The 26,684-nt window shown below is 37.2% G+C and overlaps 1 protein-coding gene across 1 annotated transcript in view; it reads right to left on the bottom strand.

Annotated features, from left to right (window-relative positions):
- Nucleotides 1-26,684, bottom strand: part of Pappa2 (pappalysin 2) — a 232,828-nt gene that overhangs the window by 81,194 nt on the left and 124,950 nt on the right. Inside the window, exons 12-13 of the mRNA XM_090339770.1 lie at nucleotides 14,365-14,500; nucleotides 13,975-14,182 (exon numbers count right to left, since the gene is read on the bottom strand). Coding sequence (XP_090195896.1) covers nucleotides 13,975-14,182; nucleotides 14,365-14,500 — 344 coding nt within the window. The remainder of the gene's footprint in view (nucleotides 1-13,974; nucleotides 14,183-14,364; nucleotides 14,501-26,684) is intronic.

Consider the following 26,684-nt stretch of genomic DNA (forward strand, 5'->3'; position numbering starts at 1 on the left):
GAGCCAGAATAAAGGTCAAATGCATTGCTGAGAACCTTCTTGGGTGAATCAATGATTGGTACATTGGAGGATCAAAACAATTAGGAAGAAAAAATTGACTCAATTTGTTCTCCCCAAGATTTGAGTCTCATGTGAAGAAGACAGGATCTCTGTAACATTCTGATTATTCCTTTTCAATGAAGAGAAACGAAAGATGCTTGCACCCAGAAAACGCTCCTTCTGTTCCTGCCCTCCTGAGAAAGTAGAGGTTATCTCTCATCCTTTCATTCTCATTACATAGTTGAACTCTTCACCATAGCTCTGTTGGGACATGCCAATTGCTCCCTAGCATGTTAACTATTTGTAAGTCCAAGACTAGACTTGGGTGTTCCTAGTCCTCAGTAACTCACTTGGCTCCTTTCTAATTCTGGGCATAGGTCATCAAGATTATTTTATTTATTTATTTTTATTTTTTGTGGGTTGTTGGACTTGAACTCTGGGCCTGAGAGTTGTCCTTGAGCTCTTCAGCTCGAGGCTACCACCCTACCCCTTGAACCTCAGAGACATTTCCGGTTTTCTGGGGATGAGTCTGATGGATTTTAGTGTCCAGGCTGCCCTTGAACCACAATCCTCAGATCTCAGCCTCTTGAGTAGCTAGGATTACAGGAGTGCTAGTAGTTGTGAGGACTGAACTCAGGGTCTGAGCACTGTCCTTGGGTTTTCCTCAAGGCCTAAGCTCTACCACTTGAGCCACAGCACCACTTCCGGCTTTTCTATGTATGTAGTACCAAGGAATTGGAACCCGCGTCTTCGTGCAAGCAAGACAAGCACTCTACCACTAGGCCCAACTCCCAGCCTAAATTATTTTTTTTTTTAACCATGCCTGGCAGTAACACCAGAAGTCCCATCCAAAGGCCCCTGTCCTTTTAAAGAGAAACAGATTTACATCAAACAGCCCAAAGTGCTCCCTTTCAAAAGCCATGCCTCAAATTTCAAAATTCATCATTTTCATGTCGATTAAAAGAGATGTGGAATTCCAGAGAAAGAAACAATGTGATTCAGTTTCCGACTTAACACGTAGGGATTGTGCTTCCTAGCACTTGCCCAGGGAAACAGAATCACCCATTTTCAATGACAAAATAGTTGAACTCTCCATGCACATAGCTTCTAATTTCCAAAGGCAGTTGCTGTCTCCAGGAAGGGTAATATTTCCTAATGTGAAATGACCACTGGAACCTCCCGGCCGAAAGACTGTACTGTTGATACTTCCCCTGTCTATGAGTCATCTATGGGTTCCTATTAAACTATTAATTCAAGAGTGACACTTCCTCTGCCCCTGCTGAGCCTGGGGAATTGTGAAACCTGTGGCACCAAGTGACAGCACTGATGAAGTGTAACAAATATCATCTTCTGACTATGATCCTCTAGATTGGCATCTACAGGAAGGAAGGGGAGCTTGACTTTTCTATGATCTAAACTCTAGCTATAGGTTAATGGAGATCTTGTGCCAGCATCTTGCATGGCTCTCGAATTCACCTGCAGTAAATGAACAACAAGGTATGCAAGGCCGTTTGAGGATTCTTTCCTTAACTCTCAGGAATCCCCAATAAGAACATCTTGTTGTTCTAATTGTCTTCTATGCTCAGAATTTGGCATCAAATGGTTGACATCAGATTTGGAATATTATTGGCTTCTGTTCTTTTGCTCTTCCTAGGACTCTGGGGCCTTGAAACACGAAGGAAACTGCCTTGCTTATATAGACATAAAGCCCAAAGAAGGAAAGGATATACTGAAATCATGTGGCAAAATCAGATAATGCAGTTCAAAATCTTAGGAAGGAGGGATCTGGAATTCACCATGATGCCATTCCAAGTGCCAGATTTTTTGACCTGGCAACTATGGTGGCACACAAAGCCAGACATGGCCGGAAAGTGATTCCAACTAGAACTATGGTCAAATCTATCAACAGGCTCTGCCCATTTGCCATGTTGAAAAAAATCACAGAATCCTAGAAATATTGGCTTGTTTTTATTTTCTGTGCTTTCTCCATCTGCACCATCTTTCATGAGTACAGACCAAACAGACACAGTTAGCCTTAAGCTGGCATTTTTAATTTCATATATTTTTTTCAAGTGTTGTTTTTACATCCCCCCTTTTCCTCCCACATTTCAGATGCCTAGATTATATTTCAATAGGACCCTGATATATTTCTGTGAAATGTAAATGTCCATAGGAGAATACATTTGGCATATCTGATTAAAATATGTTTACCACTAGCACACAAGTGTTTACTATTTTAAAGAGACTCTTAAAGATTATCAAGCCTTTATAAAAAATAATTACTGGGCTGGGAGTTTGGCCTAGTGGTAGAGTGCTTGCCTAGAATGCACAAAGGCCCAAGTTCAATCCCTTGGTACCACATATATAGAAAAGCCAGAAGTGGTGCTGTAGTTCAAGTGGTAGAGCACTAACCTTAAGGAAAGCCAATTGACAGTACTCAGGCTCTTAGTTCAGTCCCCAGGACTGGCAAAACAAAAATAAATTACTATTGGTAATTTTTAAGACATTGTTGTGACTCACTGAGGAGACATTGTTTCAAACATCTTGCTTGGAAATAAGACTACTCCTTAGGGTCAGATTCTAGTCCTGGGACTCCCTAAGCTGGTGTACTTGTTGCTAACTTTGACCACAACCTGCCTTTGAGCTAGTTCTAAGAATGTGCCCCACTAAGAACAATCTCAGATATGTCAGTGCTTTAGTTTTAATAATAGTTATTCTAAATAGTTTTGCCCTATTCCAATAAGCTTCAAATAAGACAATGTCCATGTTTTATTTTTTTTCTCTATATTGCCATGTGATAAGTCAGTGGAAGAGACTCAACTAGCTTGGTAGGACTCCTCATGCAGACCTGTTGTCTGCTGAACCATTTGTCATTGGCCAGGGAGTACAGAAAGCCCTCTTCAGTGGGTTCTCCTTCTTCCCTCTGATTTTATGAGTAAATCCTTTTGGGAGAAGAAAAGTTGGGCTAGGGAACAATTGAACAGCTATAATTCTTTCCTTGCTCAAAAGAAACTGAGCAGAAACAAAAACAGATTTAACATTAATTTGCTAAACTCCTCTGGGGAAGATAACAAAATGAGTAGAAGTGTAATACATATTTCATTTCTATAGTGCCTTTCCCAGCAATAACAAAGAACATTTCCCATCACCTTAGAACAGTAAAAAGCAAACTTCTACTAAAAGTAAAACATGAAGAGCTAAAGAATAAGCAAAAGTTTGAACCAACTAAGCAAAAGAGAAGAGGAAACTTTTCCTTCCATGTGGACATTTAAAAGAAAATAAACTGAAAATTGTAAACATGATGTAAACATGAGCAGAAGAAAAAGTCTGGCAAAATACTGAGACCAGGAAGGGAAAGTGTTGGCATTTCAGATCTGATCTCCAAATATTTGAAACACAATAGAAATTAATAGAGTAACAGCCATTATTCCAGGGAATAATGTAATGGAATGACAAATGATAGAGACAGAATGACTATTAATTAGCCAGATAGGCCTTCAAACCCATCATAATAAGGACAGAAAGTTAGAGTAGTGATCTGTGTTTTAGCTTGCCCACCCTGGAGTTCAGAGGCTCTGTCACCCAACCCCAAACCAAGAAGAAATATTTTCACACACACCTGAACTCCTTTGTTTCCTATAAAGAAAACACAGCCATTCCCTCCTAGAAATTCTCTGCAGAGTGACAGAATAAAATCTATGGGAAATGTGCTTTCCTTTTTGTTATTTTTTTTCTATGCCCACAAGAAATTATATGTCTAGAGTGAACTCTTTTTGAACAATCAAACGTAATAAATAAATTATCACCTCAATTAGCAGATCCATCTTTTCCAAGAATAGCTTTGTAGGCTTATAATCTCTTTTGTGTCACAAGCACAAAGATACCATTGATAGGAAATATGAAGGCACCAATTGACTGGAGCAAATTAAGTTGAGAAACCATAATAAATAGCAAGGCTCAATCTGTGGGTTCTGAGACATTCTACCAAACCAAATATATATTGTGCATTGACTGCTCCTAAAACTATCTGGCTACTTTTCTGGATTTTTTTTTGCTGTTATTATTGGTTGGTTTTGGTTTTTAGGTATTTGGTACCTGTACTGGGGCTTGAACTCAGGACCTTCATCTATCTCTTGTCTTCCTTATAGCTGGCACTCAATCATAAAAGCCTCCAGTCTGGCTTTTTTACTAGTTAATTGGTGATTGAGTTCCATTTACTTTTCTGTCTACATTGGCTTCTCAGTAATCCCCCAGAGGTCTCAGCCTTCTGTGAAGGTAGAATGACAGGTGCCCAGTCTGATTCTCTTCTTTGTACCCACAAAAGTAGCAATGCATGGCAGGAATATGATACACACACACACATAGATAGCAATTTAAGTTTACAGGCTGTAACAAGTATACCATTGTGATGGGGCCACTGATAAAGAGGAAAGTAATCCATGCGTAAAGTCAGGAAACACACGGGAAACCTGTACACTCAGTTGCATTGTCAACCTAAAATTGTTTTAAAAGAATAAAATCTTCACGCCTAATAACAATGCTCTTCTGAAATGCACAACCATTTAAAAAGTGTAATCATTGAAAAAAATTAGTTTTCTAGTTCAATGAACATTACATTAGCCTTTCTCCAAAAGATTGCTTGGCATAAACGTGAAGCATTCTCATCTATCATTATGAAGAAAATCAAAACACAGATAATTTAAACAATGACTAAAACATGTCTGTTTTTGAATTTTGAGGATGATTTCACTATTTTATAAGGAGGAAAAAAGCCTGATGTTCTTGATTAAATATCACTTTGATGATCATGATAACCATCTTAGTTGAAGCACGGGGAAAGTGGTTCTGGAGCATGCTAAGCAATAAAGGAACCCTAGAAAGGGAACTTTCTTAAGGTGGATGATATCTGAATAATAGAGTAAGAGAACAGTTTCTAATGTGGGATGGCCTAGACAATTTACCAACCAACATCTGGGGGATTTCTATGGGAAGGCCTTTCCCATGGACTCCTTAATTTGCATCATGATCTGTACCTGTGTACCACTTCCTCATGTGTTGCTTGTGGCCCCAGCTGTGAATAGTACTTCATGACTATAATGTATGGATAGATCATGATTAGACACTTACAATTGCAATTAGATACTTACAGCTCCTTGGGATATGTCTACATTCACAAAACCTAAGCTTTGTATATGACCATGTCTTCTGAGAATCCATGCCATTTAGGTCCCCTCAACTTGAATGTATTTGGGACGTGACTTTCTTTTAACTAACTGACAAAATGTTCCTTCTGTATTATATTAAAAAAAAACATTATAAGGCCTTCTTGCTTAGAGAATGACAGTCTCTGGCAAAGAAACAAGATGCTCAACAAGGTACTCAACAGAGAGGGCTATGTGACAAGGATGATAGAGCAGGAAATGGAGGTGGTTTGGCAGTGATTTGGAACCAAATTGTCACACCCAAGAGAACTTGGAAGTCTTTTTCCCCAGTCAAAATGTCGAACAAAAGCCTATTCCTGGTTGATACCTCATCATTGCCTCCAAATGGACCCAGTTAACTTTGCCTATGTGCCTGACTGTCAGAAGATTCTAAAGATGCTACATTTGTAATACTACCATTACATATAAATAGAAAAATAATCCCTACCTAAGCAGGCTTCAAAATTGTTCTTCCTGTATTTCCTGCAGTTCTCATAGAATGTTTCTTCCCCCCTCAGATTTTGTCTTACTGTAGAAACCTTGGGCTCTAATAGCAGAGATTTGCAACAGAGCAAAACCTTGATACATAAGGCCATATAGTATGAAGCTAATTGAAAGGACCTCCAGGATATCGAAACAAAAGCCATATAATGAATGATTGTTGTCCTTAATATACTACGTTATCTCTCATCTCTTTTGCTGTCCCTTGGTTATATCATATTGTTACAATATCTCACTTTGTTATCTGATATATTGGATATATTTGTATTTGGTTATTTGAAATTAGATAGGGAAGGGGGGAAAACAAGATGAAGGGTGGGGCTGGGGGGGGAGGGTAATGGGGACCAAGACATGTGAAAGGGTATCGATGTATGTGAATTAATGCACCTTCTATCTGGCAAATATCATGTAACCATTTTATTAATTATAATAAAAAATATTAAAAAAATAAAAAAGAAGAAAGATGGGCTTCATGTAGGCTTAGTCCTCATAGGAGCTAGATCAAAACTTCTCTCCCAGTGACTCAAATTTTTCTAGATTCTGCCCATAAAATTGCCCTGGACTGTATTATATATTTCACAACCTTCTCCAATGTGTTCTTCAAATAAAGGATGAATAACTTGGCATTATCCCGCAAGTATTATCAACAAGCTAGGAGCATAGCCCAGTAGTACAGTGATCAACTTGCATGCACGAAGCCCTGGGTTTGATTTCTCAATTCCACATACTCAGAAAAGGCTAGAAGTGGTACTGTAGCACTGTGGGCAGAGCACTAACCTTGAGCCAAATGTGTCCAAGGACAGTGCCTAGGCCCTGTGTTCAGCCACAGGACTAGACAAAGGAACTCAACAAAAGTAGCTCAGCAGGGCTGGGAGTTTGGCCTACTGGTTAAAGTGCTTGCCTAGCATGCATGAAGACCCAGGTTCGATTCCTCGGTACCACATACATAGAAAAAAGCCGGAAGTGATGCTGAGGCTCAAGTGGTAGAGCTCTAACCTTGAGAAAGTCCAAGGACAGTGCTCAGGCCCTGAGTACAAGCCCAGGACTGGCAAAAAAAAAAAAGTAGCTCAGCAAAAGCTGATGATCAAAAAAGAGAGGAAAAGGATGAGAAATAGAAATTGTAAGTGATGACTAGAGGGAGGAATTGTGCTGGTGAACAGGATAAAGAAATGCTATTGAAAAAGATTATTTACAATTATGAAAAAATAAGGAAATCTGTTGTAGAGACAATTTTTAGGGAGGGGGGACAAAGATTTTCATAAAGGGCATGAGACTGATTGGAACATAGTATAAATGTGTCGAGTTGTAATGACTTTCCTAACTATAAGGAAAGTCAATAAAAATTGTGTTTTTCATAACCTATCCAACTAAATATTTCTAACTCACATTCCATGTAGCCATTTCCTCAAAGTATACTGCAGTTCAACTGCTATTATATCAGACCAAATAGAATGTGAGGGAAGGTAGTTGAATTTCTTAAAAACTGGTAGACATAAGCATACTTTAAATAGTTTGCCATTGTTGCAATAAAATATTTCCTAATTAGAAAGGAATCACCCATGCTCATCACCTTTACAATATATGTAGTATATATATATATTGTGTGTGTATATATATATATATACTAATCTAAAATAGAGCTAATCTAAAATAGAGCTAATCTGTAAGTTTCCATTCTTTTAATTGCAAAGTGATTCCTGGCACTTTGAGGCACATAAATACCTTCTTGGGTGGTCAATACTCTACCGTCTTTGTATACCCAGATAAAAGCACCATATAGAATAATTTGTTTTATAGATAAATTTACTTTAAACTTTGCAAAGTTATTAGAAATGAGCGTAAGGTAGTTTTCTTTTATCTGAAGAAATATAAAGCAAAGTTTTTCTAATGTGTACAAACATAGACACACTGACCATAACAGATAAAAGTTGTTACAAAACAAAAATCAGTTCTCAGTTATCCACAATGATAAAAGGATCAAAATATGCATAAATATATATAGAGAAAATAAGATACAGAAAAACTTGGGATTCTACATGGATATTTATTAGGAAAGATAAATATACTATTCAATTTTATTTTAGAACATTTGGCCTTGATAAGCTCTTCTCACAAGAATTTATGAGTATTTATTACTTGTTTTCAATCTTACAGTACATATTTATATGAAATAATCTAAGAGATGTTTATACCTCATTAATGATCTAATGAGGTATTTTTAATTTATGTGTACTTGGACGTAAAATAAGTTCAAATCCTTCAAAGAAGGTATTAGCATTTCTAGTTCAATCAGTTTAGGAATTATATTAAAAATAGCCAGGAACTTAAATTCTATCTTGAATAGAAGGCAGAGAAAAAGGAATTTCTTTTTGCTTATTTGACAATACAGTCTCTGCTACTTATCAACTTACTGCTGTTCAGTTCCAAGACCCTGTCCTGCTTAGATACTAGAATTGGGCAATGTCTTTGGCCAGCTGGTATGATGCCATCCTTGAAGACAAGTGGGAAACAAGTCATTGTTTCCCCAGCTACTGCCCCTTTAGATATTTTTAGGTGAATAGTGGTTTCGTTCATTTACAGTGGAAATCTGAATCATAGCCAAGTATAGGGAGAAGAAAAAGATCTTGGGGGCTGGAGCATGAAGCCCTTGCTTCAGTTCCTCAGTACCACATAAACAAAAAGACAGAAGTGGTGCCGTGGCTCAAGTGGTAGAGTGCTAACCTTGAGCAAAAGAAGCTCAGAGATAGTGTCAAGGCCCCAAGTTCAAGCCCCAAGACTGGAAAAGAAAATGATTTTGAAGTTGGACTATTTTGAGGTGGATAGATTCTGTATATAAATGGAAATGTGACATAGATCTAATTAAGTATGGCTCAAGAAACAGGCCAGATATGCAGAAACATAGAAGGAAAACAAGGAAGAAAAGAAAGCAAGGGAGGGGCATTCCTTTCCCTGTGATGTGTCTCTCTTAATCTTTCTTGTTTCTCATTTGGTTATAATGCCTGCCCAGGTTTTTGACTCTTTGGGCTCTATCTAATGATTATTAGTCATGAAAAGCAAGTTTTAGTCTGCTCAGTTTGGGAAGTGAAGCCATCTTTTCAGTTCTTGTAATGTGATTCAGAGTATGTTTGAGAAAGAATCCACGCACATATGTTAATTTGTCTACGTGAACAAATTAGCTTGCAGACAGTAAGGACGCTTTCTTTCCAACTTTGGAAATTCACAAGGTCAAATTTGGAAAGAATTTACTAGTAAGACAAATTGTTGGGAGGGATTTTGTTCTTCCGGACATAAGGATAGCATATAAATATTGATCGTAATTTCTATAACCCTACATGATGCCATAGCTGTACAATACCCAGTATGGGATTTCTGGAGATGGAGTGTGCCCTTCTCCAGTACATGAATTGATGGCAGTGATTGAAATTTTCAAATGCTTACTACTTTATAGCATTTGTGTTTTCCCTTCTATTTAGCTCATTTTTTTTCTATCCAATTGTTTTATAAAAGGTGAAAATGTGCTATAATTCTTCTAATCAATTGTGATTCTGTCAGTTTTTCCTTGCATTTCCAATAGTATCTGATTTTTCTAACTTGACATTATGTAATAAGGTGTATTACACGTATTTTGTGACTGGTCTTTATTAGGATCAAACCTCTTGCCAAACTTTTTTTGCCTTTTTCACTGCTTTTGGCTTTGAATTCAACTTCATCTGGAATTAAAATTTCCATCCCTGCTTCCCTTTTGTTTGTATTTGTTTGATAAATATTTGCCTCTTTCATTTTCAACCTTTCTTTATCTTCAGTGCCAATGAGCCCAGGGCATGTTGCTTCACAACACTGTTTACAAAGACTAGTAGTGCAATATAAAACTATTCCAAGATTTAATTCTGAAAAGTTATCATGAACCTTAAACCTCTAAAGTCCTTTAGGATTCCATAATATTTTTGCTTTTGAGATATTATAGGGGTTTAAGTCTTGACATTGGTAAAGACAGTGTGGTGTTGATGGAGTGATAGGCAGGGAATAGATCTCTGACCCATAGGATGACAGTATTCATTTTTTTCTGGTATTTATAGCAACCAGGGAATGAAGAATGAAGAATGGGATTAAAAGAAAAAAAAAGAATTACCTGTTTCATTCCTTTAGTATGCAGCAAGTATATGTTTTGGTATCCATGATGTTTCCTAATTTACCATGTATACATTTTTTTTTTGTAATTAGAAGGAAATCCAACATGACTCTGAGGCCAGCTTTAGATTTGGTTTGGGTTTGGGGTAAGAGTTTGCATATTTTTCTATATTATTGGTTTGTGAGTAGAAAGCAAGAAGAAATTACTTGGTCTAAGTAAGGCATAGGTCATGGATAACATTGATGAGGAAGATTTGGATTCATTGCCTTTCTGTGAGCTAATCTGGTTAAAGATGTACTGTAGAGGGCTGGGAGTTTGGCCTAGTGGTTAAAGTGCTTGCCTAGCATGCACGAAGACCCGGGTTCGACTCCTTGTACCACATATATAGAAAAAGCCGGAAGTGGTGCTGAGGCTCAAGTGGTAGAGTTCTAGCCTTGAGAAAGTCCAAGGACAGTGCTCAGGCTCTGAGCTCAAGCCTAGGACTGGCAAAAAAAAAAAGATGTACTGTAGAAAGGATGGGCCAATGGTGTTCAAGAGTTAAAAACAAAATGGATCGTTCAGTGACCACTAGACATCTGTCAGCCCTCTCTTGTGTATGGAAGTATTAACGGAATTCAGGTCATAAGGGGTAAAGAGGAGGTAGCCAGAAATTTCTTTCACCATGCCCAGAATATGAAGGTTTCATATTATAATGTATCTACACATAAAATAGTTGTTGCCACAAGACTGCAAAAAGACTTCTATTTTTGCAAAATCCATAAGGATTGTGATTTAAACTATAATCATAACAAAAATATATGAAATCTATTAGGTTTCCTGTATATAAAATTTTACTATATTGTACTGATCTGCTAGCTAAGAAGGAAAAACCAATTTGCATGGCTCCTGTCAGTCACATGTGGTTTGGAAATACTTACACATTCCAGATCTACTCTGTAAACTGGAGAATCATATCCTATTTCCACTGGTTTGCATGCATGCATATAAAACTTGTTTTCCCACAGTGCCACATGAAAACAAGTGAAAAACTAGCGGCAGTGCTCACAATTAATCAACTTCTTGGTTGAAATTTCACAACTGTGATCTGATGGTAAGGGGAATTCTTATCCCTCACAGCTAGAGTCTAGATTATGACTTCCACTTTGTTTGGTTTTCCTGTTCGGTTCTGTTCCACATTTAAAGACAAAGTCAACAGCTACCTTCCAACATAAAGTTTCTGATATCTAACCATGTGCCAGCCCCTCTGCTAAGTACATGGACATGCTAAGCAGAACCCCCAAATCCATAAAAGGACCTGGGAGTTCAATATGAAGAAGACCCGTCTATACAATGTCCAGTGTCCAGATACAGTCTCTTTTCTTCTCTTCCGGGCTCTTAGCATAATACTAGCACCTAGCTAGTGCTCAATTCAAGAATTAAATGCAATTTTCAGCATTTGTTGGATAACCTCTAAGGATCCCCAGTGGATTTTCTTCTTAGGAAAAATACTTCCTCTGAGTATAGGCTGCTGCTGCTGGTGGTGATGATGATGATGATGATGAGCTTTAGGTAGGTTGCACAAGGGGGTTTCAATTCAACATGACAATTTGTATGGACAATGAAACTGGATCAGTGCCAATGTGTGTGTTTGTGTGTGTGTGTGTGTGTGTCTGTGTGTGTGTCTGTTCATTATGGATAGATCTTCTCACACACACATATATCACTTTATATATGTATAAATGTGTGTGTATATATATATATATTCTTGATCCATTTCAGATCATTTCCATAATTTTCATGTGGTGAATTGTACAGCAGTGATAGCAATGAATATAGGTGTGCAGAAACCCTGTCATATTCTGATATGCGATCTTTTGGATAAACATTCAAGAGTAGAATCATTGTATCATATGGCATGAGAGGAATAAGCCAGAAATAATAAGACATCATCCCTATAAACATTATACTATGATAAGATTGTGGTTTCCCTCTTGGGAAGTCTATCATGTCTTCTTCACCCTTTCTAGTTCTCTTTTCCACTTGGGTCATTAGCTGTCATGTCTAAAATTGTCTAAATCTTTGAATAGCTCATGGAGAGACCCGCATTGCAGACCACCGAGCCATAACTATGTGAGCATGCTCACTACCTATATCTGTGTGGGTGAACTTGGCTGTTCTGACACTACCAATAGCCACAATGATAAGCTTTGTTGGAAATTCTCCACCAAATTCTCTTGTGTCTTAACGTAACTGCACCTTTGATTACCAGCTTGATGGAAACTTCAGAAGAGATCCTAAAACCTAAGGCACTCAACCAAGGAGCATAGGAACTCTGAAGAATCATTTGTTGTGTTAAATCACTAAATTTGGGATCATTTTTTATATAGCAGGAGAGTCTTAGTATGCTCTAATAGCACAATTTCTACATTCCTCCCATAGCTGTGTTTCTGGTATATTTTTTGATATAGCTAAGCTTTTGCGATCACCTAGCACCTGTAATAAGACACTGGTCTAATCTCCCTCACTGAGGTAAGAAACCTGTTAGGTTGGTTCGACTCTCTTGACTAAAGCATTGGTAGAATGATTCTACTTGAGCTACAGCCCACACTTTTGAGTTTGGTCTGTTCTCCACTTCCAATCTTGGGCATATGAACCTTCTGGCTAGACAAGAGACCTGTATCTGCCTAGAGGATAATAATCACAAATGTCCACAGAAAGACATATGTAGTTAAAATAGTCTCTATTTCCACATATAATCCTAAATAGTTATGTCACACGAGTTAATAAATAATGGTTAAATTTGTTCAATACAGTGTCCAGGTGGACTAGCACAACAATGTTCATTGTAGCACTATTTACCATAGCAAAGATATGGAACCAACCCAGATGCCCCTCAGTTGATGAGTGGATCAACAAGATGTGGTATTTGTACACAATGGAATTCTATGCTGCTGTCAGAACAGCATTGCCCCATTTGTAAGGAAATGGACAGACTTAGAAAAAAATCATATTAAGTGAAGTAAGCCAGACTCAAAGGAACATAGGCTCAATGGTTTCCCTCATTTGTCATAATCAGTAGAAACCTTGGGCTCTCCTAGCAGAGATTTACAATAGAACAAAACATGGTTACATAAGGCCATACAGTATGACGCTAAATGAAAGGACCTCCAGGATATAGAAACAAAACCCTTATAATGAGTGATTGTTGTCCTTAATGTACTATGTTATCTCTCATCTCTTTTGCTGTCCCTTGGTTATCTCATATTGTTACAGTATTTCACCTTGGTATCTGATATATTGTATATATGCTTATTTGGTTATTGGAAATAGGATAGGGAAGGGGGGAAAACAAGATGAGTGGTGGGGGTGAGGAGAGGGAAATGGGGACAAAGACATGAGAAAGGGTATCAATGTTTTTGAATTAATGCACCTTCTATCTGACGAATATAATGTAACCCTTCTATTAATTACAATAAAAATATTTGGGAAAAAAACGATGTCCAGGTGGGAACAAGTGGAAAAATATACATTGCTCAGGGAACATTGAGGTTTTGGCAGAGGATTTTTAGCAGTGTCTAGAACAATGTTGATTTGAAGGCAGTGATTTTATGTAAAGAAGATGTTAAGGCCTTTTAAGGATGTTAAACATTTACATAAAATTATGCATAACTAAGAAAAGAAGAGAAGAGAAAAATAAAATGCTCAGTGGGGCTTCTACAAGTTATTATTTGCTTGCTTCCTAAGACTTTTATTGTCAGTTATGACATGATGCTTGAACTTAGGGCCTGGGCACTGTCCCTGAGTCTCTTTGTGCTCAATGCTAGCACACTATGAATTGAGTGATAGCACCACTTCTGGGATTTGAGTGGCTAATTGAAGATAAGAGTTTCATGGGTACTTTCTTGCCTCGGTTGCCTTCCAACCATGATCCTCTGATCTCAGCCTCCTGAGTAGCTAGGCGTGGGCCACGGGCATCTAGCCCTATGACTTTTTGATAGCTCCTATGTCCATATTTTCAGTTAATAATTAAACAAGCACTGTGTATACCTATTACATACCTTAGAAGTATCAGGATATAATAGAGACAAAAAAAGAGAGAGGAAAGGAAGAGAGGAGACTTTGTACCTGTGTCCCTGATGATCTTGCTCTGAAATGCAGTTACTAGGAGCTGAAGGACTGTCATCCTCTAATGTCCTTAGTGCCACGGCTGAAATGCCCACACGTGGGGATGACAAATTTAGCAGCACGGAGGTGATTTGGTGAAAGAGGGTATCTGCATGATGGGTCACATTAATAACCAGTGGATTGTGCTTGCATGACAGTTCATGGGTTCCTGGAGAGGCATAAGGACATGAATAATAGTTTAGAGGCATTCATCAAAAATCTTTTTTCCATGTCTAGCATTCACTTTATCTACTCAGCTGTGGGATGTAAGCACATGTCCAAACAATAGCATAGAGGGACTGAAAGTAGAATGTCACCTAGTGACTCTAAAGATGCCATTCTCATACTCACCAAGAGAGTGGTTTCCTCCATTGATATCAAACAGGTAAAGGGTCACTGTTGGTCGCTGATGTTTCCCAGGGGCAAGACCATCAGATGCCAAGAAAATGGAAACTGCTGTGGCAATTCCTGGTCTATTGAAACACACCTAGGTACAAGTACATGCATGGATGAATCTTTATGTCTATAGGCAATTAAGGTATATGTTCTCCCAGGTCTATCTGTCACAGATAGATAGTTTCTACTCACAAAGTATGATCCTCTCCCTCCTCTCTCCCTCCCCTCTCTCTCTCTCTCTCTCTCTCTCTCTTTCTCCCTTTGTGTGCGTGTGTGTGTGTGTGTGTGTGTGTGTGTGTGTGTGTGTGTATGTGTGTGTGTTCATGGGTGTGGACGCATGTACCAGAGCTTGAACTCAAGGCCTCATGATCTTGCTTGGATTTTTGATTTAAGGCCTCGAGATAATTGCTTTACCACCTGAACCATAATTCCACTCAAGGATTTTGGTGGCTAATTGAAGAATGGAATCTCGTGGATTTTTCTTCCTGGGTTGGCTTCAGAACTCAATCTTCCTTTCTGCCTTTCTATTTAGAATTGTAGGAGTGAGCTACTAGTGTCTGGTTTCCTTCTTTACAAGTATATCTATGTATAGTACATATTATATATATACATACATACATGTTATATAATTGTATATATAATGTACAATTATACACCACACACACACTCACACACAGTAGATGCATAAAGTAGCATCAAAACAGAGATGGGTGGAAAGAAGTTAATTTTCAGCTACTGTGGTTCTATCTTTTTCTGAAACTTCTTACCACGGCTGTTTATTTTTGTTGGACTTGTCATTCTTTAAACTTCTCAGAATAATCACTCGGAAAGAACATTGCTGGAGACAATAAGCTACCACCAAGGTCGTCGATACCTCTTTCCACTCAAGAAATGGACAAGACGATCACAAACCAACATCTCAGTTAATAAGCCAACTTGTTGTGAACAGTCTCAGCTTCTGAGCCTGTTTACCCTTCTCCACCTCCCTTAACACTTCCTCTAGCTCTCTCAGAGAGCCTCATTTAAATGCAGAATCCACTACTTTTGGTATTAAACCCCTGAAAATCTGCTTATTTGTTTCCTGTTTTCCTGATATCCCAAGCTTCCTGATCCTGACTAGTAAATAAATCAACAAGGAGGCAAAAAAAAATCATTTGTTTAAAAGGAGTATTTTACATGGTTAGGCTGATGAATACTATAACAAAGTTTTCATGTAACTATGAAAACTTTGTCATGGAAATTCATCAAAAAAAAAAACCTATGAGACTTGTGGGTAAAATAATGCTTTTTTTTCTATAAGCCAGTTTTAAGGGTCCAGACCTTATTTCCCATGCTGTATTTATTTGATGAAGTATTCCTGATAGTTGAATATTATTCCTAATTTCTGTTGAAAATAACCTCCAATTTTTTTCCTGAGACCACATGGGTGCCATATTCTTAGAAACTCTGTGTGTATTTTTTGGCTTTTTATCAGGTTCTAAGGGTATGTAGCCCCACGAAATTTGTTCTTGGTGTAAAAGAGAGTCTGATTTTTAATGGCAGGGACTACCTTAAAAGTGGGCAGCAGAAGCATAATTTACCATAGCTAAGATATAGAATCAACCCAGATGCCCCTCAATAGATGAATGGCTCAAGAAGATGTGGTACTTAAACACAATGGAATTTTATGCTGCCATCAGAAAGAATGGCATCACCCCATTCGTAAGGAAATGGAAAGAATCATAAAATATATATATATATATATATATATAGTGAAGTAAGCTGGACCCAAAAATATATAGGCTCCATGGTTTATCTCATTTGTAATAATTAGTAAACATCTAGGATTCTCTTAGCAAAGGATCACAATAGCTAAAAAGCTATGTACATATGGTCATATAGGATGAGAATGAACAAAATGAACTCAAGGGTCTGGTTTATCTTTGTGATTGTTGTTCTTAATGTACTATATGAAGTTATTTCTTTTCTCATTTTTCTCCTTATGATTTATCTTGTAACTGTTTCTGATTTTGGTACTTGGTATATTTTATATTTGTTTATTTGTCTATTTGAAATAGGAAAGGTAAGGGAAAAACAAGATGATTAGGAAGGGGAAGGGGGAATGGAATGTGGGAAAAATCATGAAAAGAGGTATCAATGTTCAAGAAGTAATGTACCCACTACCTGATAAATGTAACTGTAACCCCTCTATCCATCACTTCGGCAATAAATACAATTTAAAGAAAGAAAATGGGCAGCAGAAGAGTAAAACATGTTTTCTACTTTAATAAGAATTCTTGTCCACAGATTGGTGTTTCCTGAGTCTTGGCAGTATGTATATAGTGTTCATTATATTGCTGGTTTAATTAGGGTGATTTTATGATTTAGGTGGTCAAAGCAACACAGCTCTCTCTTCTTCCACCCCTCCTTGGAGGGAACAAACCAGCCACACTTACATTTTACAGTGTCTTCACCCTGTCCCTTCCGTTTCTCCACTTTGAAGTAATAAATATTCCTTCAAAACTTAAGAGACTTCCAGACCCAGATTATGGCACCAATATGAAGTTCTCCATGTCTGGCTGAGTAAGAGCTGAACATGAAATGAATACTCAGGAAACCAAGAGCCCAGTTCACAGCCGTGGACCCAAGCAGCAAATGACATCAAAGCCCCCAGGAACTCATAATCTCTTCCTTTCCATATACCACAAAAGAGACCCAAGCACTGGAAGAAATTCTGGATCATTTCCTGAGACAGGAATGCATAACATCCAAACAAGAACTTGATGGCTTTACCTCAGTAGGTCTCAGACCTAAAGGGTAGGGCAGATTCATGTCTAATATGAAAAGTCGGTCTTTCCACATTTTGTTGGGTTACAAAATAGATAACACTCACTCAAAACTAGTCAGAAGTAAGAGTTTCTCTGTGCTGAAAGCCCATGGCCAAACCTTCCAACTCATTCTGCCTCTTGGAATACCGAGTCACCTTGGGATGCTCAAAGGTTATTTTTCTATGCCATGATTGTGGGGCTCATGAGGCAAAGCTTCAGTAGGAATACTATAGGTGAGATTTGCAAAGTACCCAGGGGTACATAAAATGAAGACACACATCCATTTGATCAAGAAAACGGGAGGCTGAGTTTTGAGGATTGATTTCTAAGACTATAACATCCTTGTAACACCAGGAAAAACTGGGATTTGTTCTTAATAGACATTAAGAATGACATTAAGCTATCAGCAACAAAGCAAATTTAGAATTACTACATAGAACAAGCCTAGTAGGATGAAGATAAAGGAGTCTAGTTTCATTCTCACTTGATGCCAAGCATGGCCCATAACAACAAAGAGTAACATAAGTATAAGGTGTATAAGAAACATCGCAGGGTCCTCTCAGACCTGAGATATACATCAAACACTCTTCATGAGAAAAATCATAATGAATAGAAAATCAGAAAGAATATTTGTTTTATGTGTAACACTTTATTTGTTTTAGCAAGGAGACTGCATTTGTGAACATTATAAAACAATTCTGAACATGTCTACAAGAAGAGAAACTATGATTAGATTTCAAAAAGGAGACAAGAACTTTCAAAAATAGCAAATGAGTTTCAAGTCTAAGGAATAGTTCCAAGATAGAGTGATTGTCAGAAAATATGTTTTGTTCTTTGTTTCAAAGTATATAGTTTGAAACAAAACATAAATTTGATATATCGTGGGGAGATGAGTAGGTAAATACGTATGTTAGAGAAAGATGCTTGATCTTTATCAATTAATGGGTAGAGTTCAAGACAAATGTATGATAGATGTAGCTGGATGTCGATAATAAAGTAAAATAGAGATTATAGGGATGCTAAGTAACAAGATAGTAATGTAGATAGAACATAGACAGATACTGACTGAGATTTGGGAAGAACCAGCTAATTATTCAGTGGCTTTTTCATTCAAAGACTATACCTGAAGAACCTAGTTTAAATACTGCCCACTGGTAAAGAGTAAGTATAAAATAATGTCTCTCTAAGCCAAAACTGTTTGGGCTTACGAAATCCCTCTCAAGCTTGTATGCTGGGCATAGACACACTTAATATGTACCCAAACCAAGCATTCTAACTTCCAGGTCACCCTTTGTGGTGGTCACTGGATAGCAGATGCTGAAACTATATCACAAATTGCAAAGAATCCTCTCTGAGGTTTTAAAATGTGTTTGGTTAGTTCTTGGGTTGTTGTTTTCCTGTGTCTTTCCATTTTTGCTCACTTATGCACTTCCTGATTACAGAGGAAAAGGGGAGTCCTTGCTCAAGAGAAAGGCAGACTCTCTGCTCACATCAGGTGATTTCATGCTTTGTGGGACTTTCCTCCACTAAGCTCAGTGGATTTGGGTTCCTACTGGAGAGCTGAACTTTACTATCTTCATGATACATACATTTTATTATAGAGGATTCTGAAAGCCAATGTGAATTTCTCCTAAGTAAATCCAAGAGAGAAAGCTGGATGTTTCCATGGTAAGGTCTCTATTTTTTTTCATTGTTTTTAATGGCACCAGTAATTTTTTTTTTTTTTGGCTTGTCCTGTGCTTGAGCTCAGGGCCTGAGCACTGTCCTTGGGATTTTTTCGCAAGGGCTGGAACCCTACCACTTGAGCCACGGTACCACTTCTGGATTTTTCTATGTATGTGGTACTGAGGAACTGAACCTGGGTCTTCATATATGTTAGGCGAGCTCTCGTCCCCTAGGCCAAACTCCCTGCCCCAGATGGTACCAGTATTTTTAACTTGAGATGAGCAGGCAAACAGATTCTTTGAGAATTTATTGATATCTGACGAGTCTTTCTCCTTCTCTTGGTCAAAAAAAAAAAAAGTTGTTTAAACACTTACCCGTGAAAGTTTTGCACCATTTTAAAGAGCTGGGAATTAGTTTTAAAAGCCATACATAGCCCAATTAGAGACATCAAGAATTAGGATTTTATTGGTTCAACCATGAATAAAAATAATCATCAGTTATACAATTTTATATATCACAACCTACTAATATGGATACTTTTTCAGATTTTGGAAATGTTCCCAAGATAGAGATTAAATTCTGAACTTGCAAAGGGTCTTACCTAAATCCCAAAGTTACTAGACAAAGGGAAGTTATGTGGCAACAACTTAGAGAAAGTTATCTTGGTTCTTGCCAGGTTAGAGGATGCAAGTGAAAGTGGAGATGGGGTTTTGAGTCTTATTCAACTTCTTTCCTACATCAAAGCCTCTGGCCTAGTATTGATCAAAGCCCAGATGTTTTTTCTGCCTTATTCATTTATAGTACAAAAAAGCCGATTTAACTCCATGAATTTATGGCTATCATTGTGCAGAGTTAGTAAAAAAAAATGTATGATTTGGCAAATCAGTAGAAAAGACTTAAATCAGATCACAAGCTCAGTGACTTGTAAGGCTTCTTCCTCATCTATGATTTTAGAGATTAGAGATCAAGAGCCAGCCTGCCAAGATTATTGGTAGCATTTATGAGATGTAGTAAGTGGTAAAAAGGGGACAAGACCCTGTCTCCATTGGATACTCTACAGTACCATCACCACATTCTCCCTTCCAAGGTTGTGGCACTCAGCTCAACCAAGTCTTTGTGGAAGTTGTGCTTAAAGCAAAATCGATCTCCTTATGAAAGATTATGCCACTTCCTAGGAATTGGAGGAAGGTGGGCAACCCCTGCCCAGTGATTTTATGTTGTATGTATGTGGTGTGGCACAAAGTACAATAGCTCTCTGGTAATCCTAATCTGAATGCAATAATTTATCTCAGACCCTGGATCCTGGGGAAGGAACCCCCTTTTTAAGATAAAACTTGAACAAAAATGAGAAACAGTTTAAGACTATAGCTCAAGAAAGTCTTCTTGAGCTTAAGAATGCATACCCAAGGAGAGGGATGAGAGTACGTCCATGCAGGCAAATACCGGACCTGCATGAAAAAAAAATACCACTTTCTCATTTAGTAATGAATTTAGTGTCTGTGAAATTGCCATACTAAGGAACAGCAAAAGCTTCCACATGAAATAATACAAAATTAAGCATGTAGATTAGTGGCAATCATATTAGAAGGAGGGAAATGAGTGTTTTGCCCTCTGGGAATGGATTGCTGGCAATGGCATTCTATTTTAGAGTTTTAGGCTGGTCTCTGATAGAAAAGTAAATCATACACATAGACATTTTTATTACTTTTGTAATATCACCAGGTATTGTGGGGATTCACAAGTGTTAATATTTCTAACAAAAGTTTTTCCTTTGGAAGCACAAGAACTTTTTAGAAACGCCCGTCATGACTATAGAAGTATCACCAATTTTTCATAGGAATTTTTCTGCCCTATTAAAATAAGAATTCAGTACTTAACTAAATTCTCCAGATTGATAGGTATACATAAAAAGAACTATAGCTAACCACAAGTGGAAGTAGAAACAAAGCTCATTTTCTTGAAATTATTAAGTTGCAGTTGAAATTAATATATTCTTGCTTGTCTATTTTGGACCATTGACAACTTGGTAATCTTAGGTTTAAAGCACTATAATTTTATGATATATTTTGAGATTTGGTGGGATCAGACCTCTATTATTCATCTTTTTGTACTCAGCACAAAAGTATCAAAATCACCTCTGTAATTCTTATAATCTGGTTAGGATTTCAATTGGGACCATGCCATGTTTAAAGATGGAGGAGAAAATAACATTCATGTGAGATAGCATTCTTTCTTAAATTTATTTTTTAAAGTTTCTTTAAGCAGTTGTAAAAGGAGTTGATGTTTACCAAGGTAGTTTGTGAATACAATATATCTTGAACAGTGAGATTTCTTTCTATAGGCGACAGTTTGGGCTTTCAATTATTCAAGCTCTCATTGTGACTCACAACATTCTTTTATATGCAGCCATCAATTCCTTTACATTTATTCCTAATTGTTTTTCTATTTTCATTGCTACCATAAAGATATTTTTCCTAATCATATCTCTTATTATCAGCTGTTTAAAATTAGTGTAGAGATAAAAAAAATAACTACCCCCAGACCCAAGATTATTCCCCTTCAGTAAACAGAATAAAAAAACCTCCTATTCTAAAAATCTCCAAGGACCCAAAGGCTGCACAAACAGGAACTTCTGAACCTTAGTCAGCCATTGTTTTCACAGTTGTCCATAAGCTCCAGGAACTAGCCTATTTTGTGTCAAAATTAGAATTGCACATGTAGCATTTGTTTCCCAAGCCATAAAACTATTCTCTGACAGTTGAATGGGACCCAACCATGAGAATTTCCATCATTTTCCATCAGCCTGGGAAGCTCCCTAATCCCTATCTTATCTCATTTGACCACCTGATGGGTGTAAACCTGTGATTTTTGCCTTTAAAAAGACTGTGTAAACCCTGATTAACAACTCCTCCTCCTGCCTCACTGGGTGCATGTGGAAGAGTTCCCTGCCTGGCTTGTAACCTGCAATAAACCTTGCTTTTGCATTTCGGATGCCTCTATCTTGGTGGTTTTCTTTGGGTACTCCATCTCAGAGCACAACAATTAGAGCTGTTTTTTTTTTTTTTTTTTCCAAAAATCTTTGTGTGCTACTGGAAATACTCTTTAGGTTGTCCTTATTCTTTGTAGATATTAGCTCAATTTAAGAGTTAATAAAATTGTAATTGTTTCATCCTTTATGTTAGACTTCTTCATCAAGTGTAAAGTTAAAAGTCTAACTATTGGCTTCTGTTTCTTGAGAAGGTACATATTACTGATTTAGGTAATAAATGTTGCAGTGGGTTTTTTTTGTTTTGTTTTGTTTTTTTTTTTTACTGATTTATGCTGTACTATGCGATTTACTTTCTATTTTTTATTTAATCTGGTCATTTCCTAATTAGATAAGGTAACACTATTAGTTCTACATAATCTTTTATCTAATATAAAGACATTTTACATCTCTTTCCCCATAAGAACTACTTTAATTTTAGACTACCAATTTTTATTTATTATTTTATTATCATTCACTTCAAAATGTTTTATTTCCATGACAAAGTCTATGACATATAGATTATTAAAAAATGACTCAATTACAAAAATAGAGAATTGCTAGATATCATGTTATTCCTTTTTAATTTAGTATTTTGATATCAGAGGAAAATATTCAATATAATTTCAATCATTATAAATTTATTGAAACTTGTTTTGTGGTATAGTGTATGTTCTATCTTGGCTGAATGTGCTATATATGCTTTTCGGTGGTTTTACTTCTATTTATGGTTTATGCCGATCCCCTCTCCTTTCCAATCTAGCCCCATCCTATGTATTCACCTCTATCTTTTGTCATAAGTACTTTCAATATTCTCCCATATACTGAGGCTTAAGCCTAGCATACCATCATTTATTTGTATACCAAAGAACAATAAGAATAACAACAACAAAAACATTATTACCTCGTGTTGTGCTTAGTGCTAGATCTACATTCAGGATTACACATGTCTTCTGCCCATGTGTAGGATGAAGAATAGAGTAAATAAATAAGAACAGCCATGTACACAAACACTATGAAAGAGGGAGTTTTGGGAACAAAATTGAGTATGCTAAGACTTGGGAATTCAGTTTAGAAAAGGCTCAATTAAACAAATGAAGCAATTCTCAAGAGAAATCTTCAGAGGTATGTGTGCATTTATTGGGAGACAAAATAGATGAGGCACTATAAAGAAAGAATAAATGTTTTCTACTTGAAAAGTAATGGCTATAGGAAAAATCTGGTAATTACCTGTCCAGAAGGCAATTGACTATAACTAAAGTCTGTTTGTGTGTGGGGGGGGTGTAAGAAAAGAATATGAAACTATGGAAGATGTGACAAATGGGAGGATCAGCCTAAGATAAGCTTTCTATGTTTCTCATGTCAAATTAATTTTTCAGAACATTTGAATCTATTTTGTACTTTACTGTATCTGTAGCGTATGCTTATACTATTTGTCCTCAACAATATCAGTATAAACAAGCCCACTGCCTAGTATGCACCTTGAGATTGAAGATGATTCACCTTTCATCTTTAAATGTTCTATAGCAAGCTGTGTTGGTTATATAAAGCAGTGTTGAAGAAAATCAAGGGGGATGTTGTTGCTTTTTAGTTTTTGGTTTTTGAAGATTCTGTCTTCTTTACTATATATAGGCATATTTAAATGTATATCTTCAGGAGGGTGGGAACTCCAGGGGAGAAAAATCAGAAAACTGCAGTAGTAGAGCTCACGGACATGGGTAAAATAAAGTATACAACTGGAGAGGAGGAAGGGATTTGGGAGAGAAGGAAGGAACAGATGATGCTGTATGAAAGGAAATGTACTCATTACCTAACGCATGTAGTTGTAATCCCTCTGTATATCATTTTATACTAAAAATAAAAGTAAATTAATTTTAAGGAAAGTGGTTATTGCCATGGAGTGGATATAAAATAAACACTTTGAAATATTATTATTTACTAGAATCACAATATCGAGCAAGAGTTGGCAAACTCCAGCCCATATGTTAAATCTGACCCTTTATCCATTTTTATAGCTTATGGGCTAAGTTTATTTGCATTTTCAAACAAAAATGATACAACGTGAGAATTATCTAGAATCTTTTGTGTCTCTAAGTATAATTTAATTGGATCGTAGCCATGAACATTCATGTACATATTATCTTGGCTACGTCCACATTAACAGCAAGATTCAGTAGTTGTGACATTGGCTGTTAACCCACAACTCTAAAATATTTCTTTTGTAAATCTCTCTTCACAGAAAATGTTTCAAAACCTTCATACAGAGTAAAAGGTTTTGGAGAAACAATTTCACTTTTAGTCCCATTTATATCTGTATTAGCTATATGAACTAAAATAGTATTTGTGAGTTTTAAGACAGTCATTTGTTAAGTGAGGGAAGTCATATTTCTTTTTTCCCTTTTTATTGTTAGTATAAAGGTGATGTACAGAGGGGTTACTGTTTCATAAGTCAGGTAATGGGTACAGAGAGAAGTCATATTTCTGCTAGAGAATTTCTGTGAGAATTCATAACAAATAAGTGAAATTCAGTACATTTCAATAAACATGTTTCTTCTCCGTGCATAGAGTGTTCTCATCTTTGGAATCTAATCAACCTAACATTCACTGTATTTGCTGTTAAGGATTCATATTCAGTGTTTGGCTGTTGAATTCAAACAAAGGGCATAAATTATGGTTAACAGGCATAGGGCTTTATGTAGCAAGGATTTCCAGGCAGTGGTCCATGATTTATAACTCATGGGGAAGAGGACCCTGGTATTTTAAATACTGTGAGCATGTGGTAGTTTCTGTTAGGATTGCTAACCAGTCCAGTCTGAGTGAGACCATTCCAAATTGGAGACATTTTAAAACAACCATGCAAATAATCATGAACATATGATTTTGCATATGTTCACTGGCTCCCTATGAACCAAAACATCAAGTAGTGATGTGGGTATCTGCTCCTCACATGGCTTCCTATGATATCTACTGCTTATATCCTAAATGCTTTTTGGAAGAAACCTAGATTTTAAAAAAAGCACTTAGTGACCTTATTCATTTAAAAATGAATGATTGGAACAGAAAAGAGGTTTGGTTTGGGGGTGGTGTAAGTAGAAGGGGAGAGGGTTAATAGGATGGGTATGGGGTGAATATTGATGAAACGCTCTATGTACATCTGTGAAAAATGGAGCAAGGAAACCTGTTGAGATCCAGGTAGTTAGAAGGGGGCTGAGAGGAGATGATAGAGGGATGGATTTGATTAGGATACAGTGTATATATTCATGAACATGTCACTATGGGATTTCTTTGTACAACTAGTCTATGCTAATAAAAATGGGGGAAAAAACAAGCCAGGTTCAAGTGGTGCATGCCTATAATCCTAGCTACACAGAAGACTGATTAAGGTTCAAAGCCAGGCAACCAAATGAATCCAAGGGACCCTTATCTCTAATTAACCAACAGAAAACTAGAGTGGAGGCATGGCTCAAGTGATTGAGTGACAGCCATGAAAAGGTAAAAGAAATCTACCTTTTACATTCACATTTTACAATTATCCTTGAGTAAAAGAAGTTCAGAGACAATGCCCAGGCCCAGAGTTCAAGCCCCAGGATAGTCCCAGCTCACCCTCTCTCCTCTCTCCTCTCTCCTCTCTCCTCTCTCCTCTCTCCTCTCTCCTCTCTCCTCTCTCCTCTCTCTCCTCTCTCCTCTCTCCTCTCTCCTCTCTCCTCTCTCTCCTCTCTCTCCTCTCTCTCCCTCTCTCCCTCTCTCCCTCTCTCCCTCTCTCCCTCTCTCCCCCCCCCCTCTCTCTCTCTCTCTCTCGTTCTCTGTCTCTGTCATCTCTGTCTGTCTCTGTCTCTCTGTCTCTCTGTCTCTCTGTCTCTCTGTCTCTCTCTCTCTCTCACACACACACACACACACACACACAACATAAACAAATAGTAGAATAGTTAGATATTCATCTCTGTGGTTCATGAACAAAATCATCTATCAACTCTCTGGAGTCCTCTCAGCTAACAATTAGCCTAAGGCTGACTCTACACTGTGAGCCTGTGCAGATACTTCAATGGAGAGGAAATTACACAAGTAATAAAAATTAAAACAGGAGAAAAAATTAGTGTAAAGGAAGAATGAAGTGTCAGAAATTCTAAACCTGTATGTTTTCCTAATGTAAGGATTCTTCTTTCTGGTCACTCATAAGAATAGGTTATAAGTATAAATTTATGAAATAGTAAACTGATATATTATTCAAATTGGAAATGTCGGCTTACAGTCATTATACAGTTATCTTGTAGTAGATCAAACCCATCTTGCAAGGATAATTGTAAAATGTGAATTACAATATAGGAAATAATACTTGAAAGCATTTGAGAACAATCAAGACAGTCAGGACCTAAGAGCACAGATATCAAAGGGAAAGAAACAGCATTAAAGAAACCTAACATTCAGTGTCTCAGAGGTACCCAAACTGTGCAGACTATGAGTATAGAAAGCCAAGCAAAAATTGGCTAGAGAGAAGCCAATGACTATAGCTGGGGTTATTATGCGCAGTTGAGGAAAATAGAAATTGTATGTCAGAGACCACAACATGGAGGGTCCAGGTCAAGCTCTTCACAAAAACCTCAGAAGAGTGAGGCCTTAGAAGAAAGAAAATTGAGAAATATATCAAGGACCACATAAAACAAGATCACAGCCTGAGTTTCTTAATTACTTATTGGATTAAGGTGGCCTTCTCCACATCTTAATAGATGTTATAAATGTCAGAAAATAATTTTGAAAAGAAAATAGTCTTAACTGGAACC

The sequence above is a fragment of the Megascapheus bottae genome, chromosome 10, assembly GCF_031878675.1.
Source record: "Megascapheus bottae isolate mThoBot1 chromosome 10, mThoBot2.hap1, whole genome shotgun sequence".
NCBI lineage: Eukaryota > Metazoa > Chordata > Mammalia > Rodentia > Geomyidae > Megascapheus > Megascapheus bottae.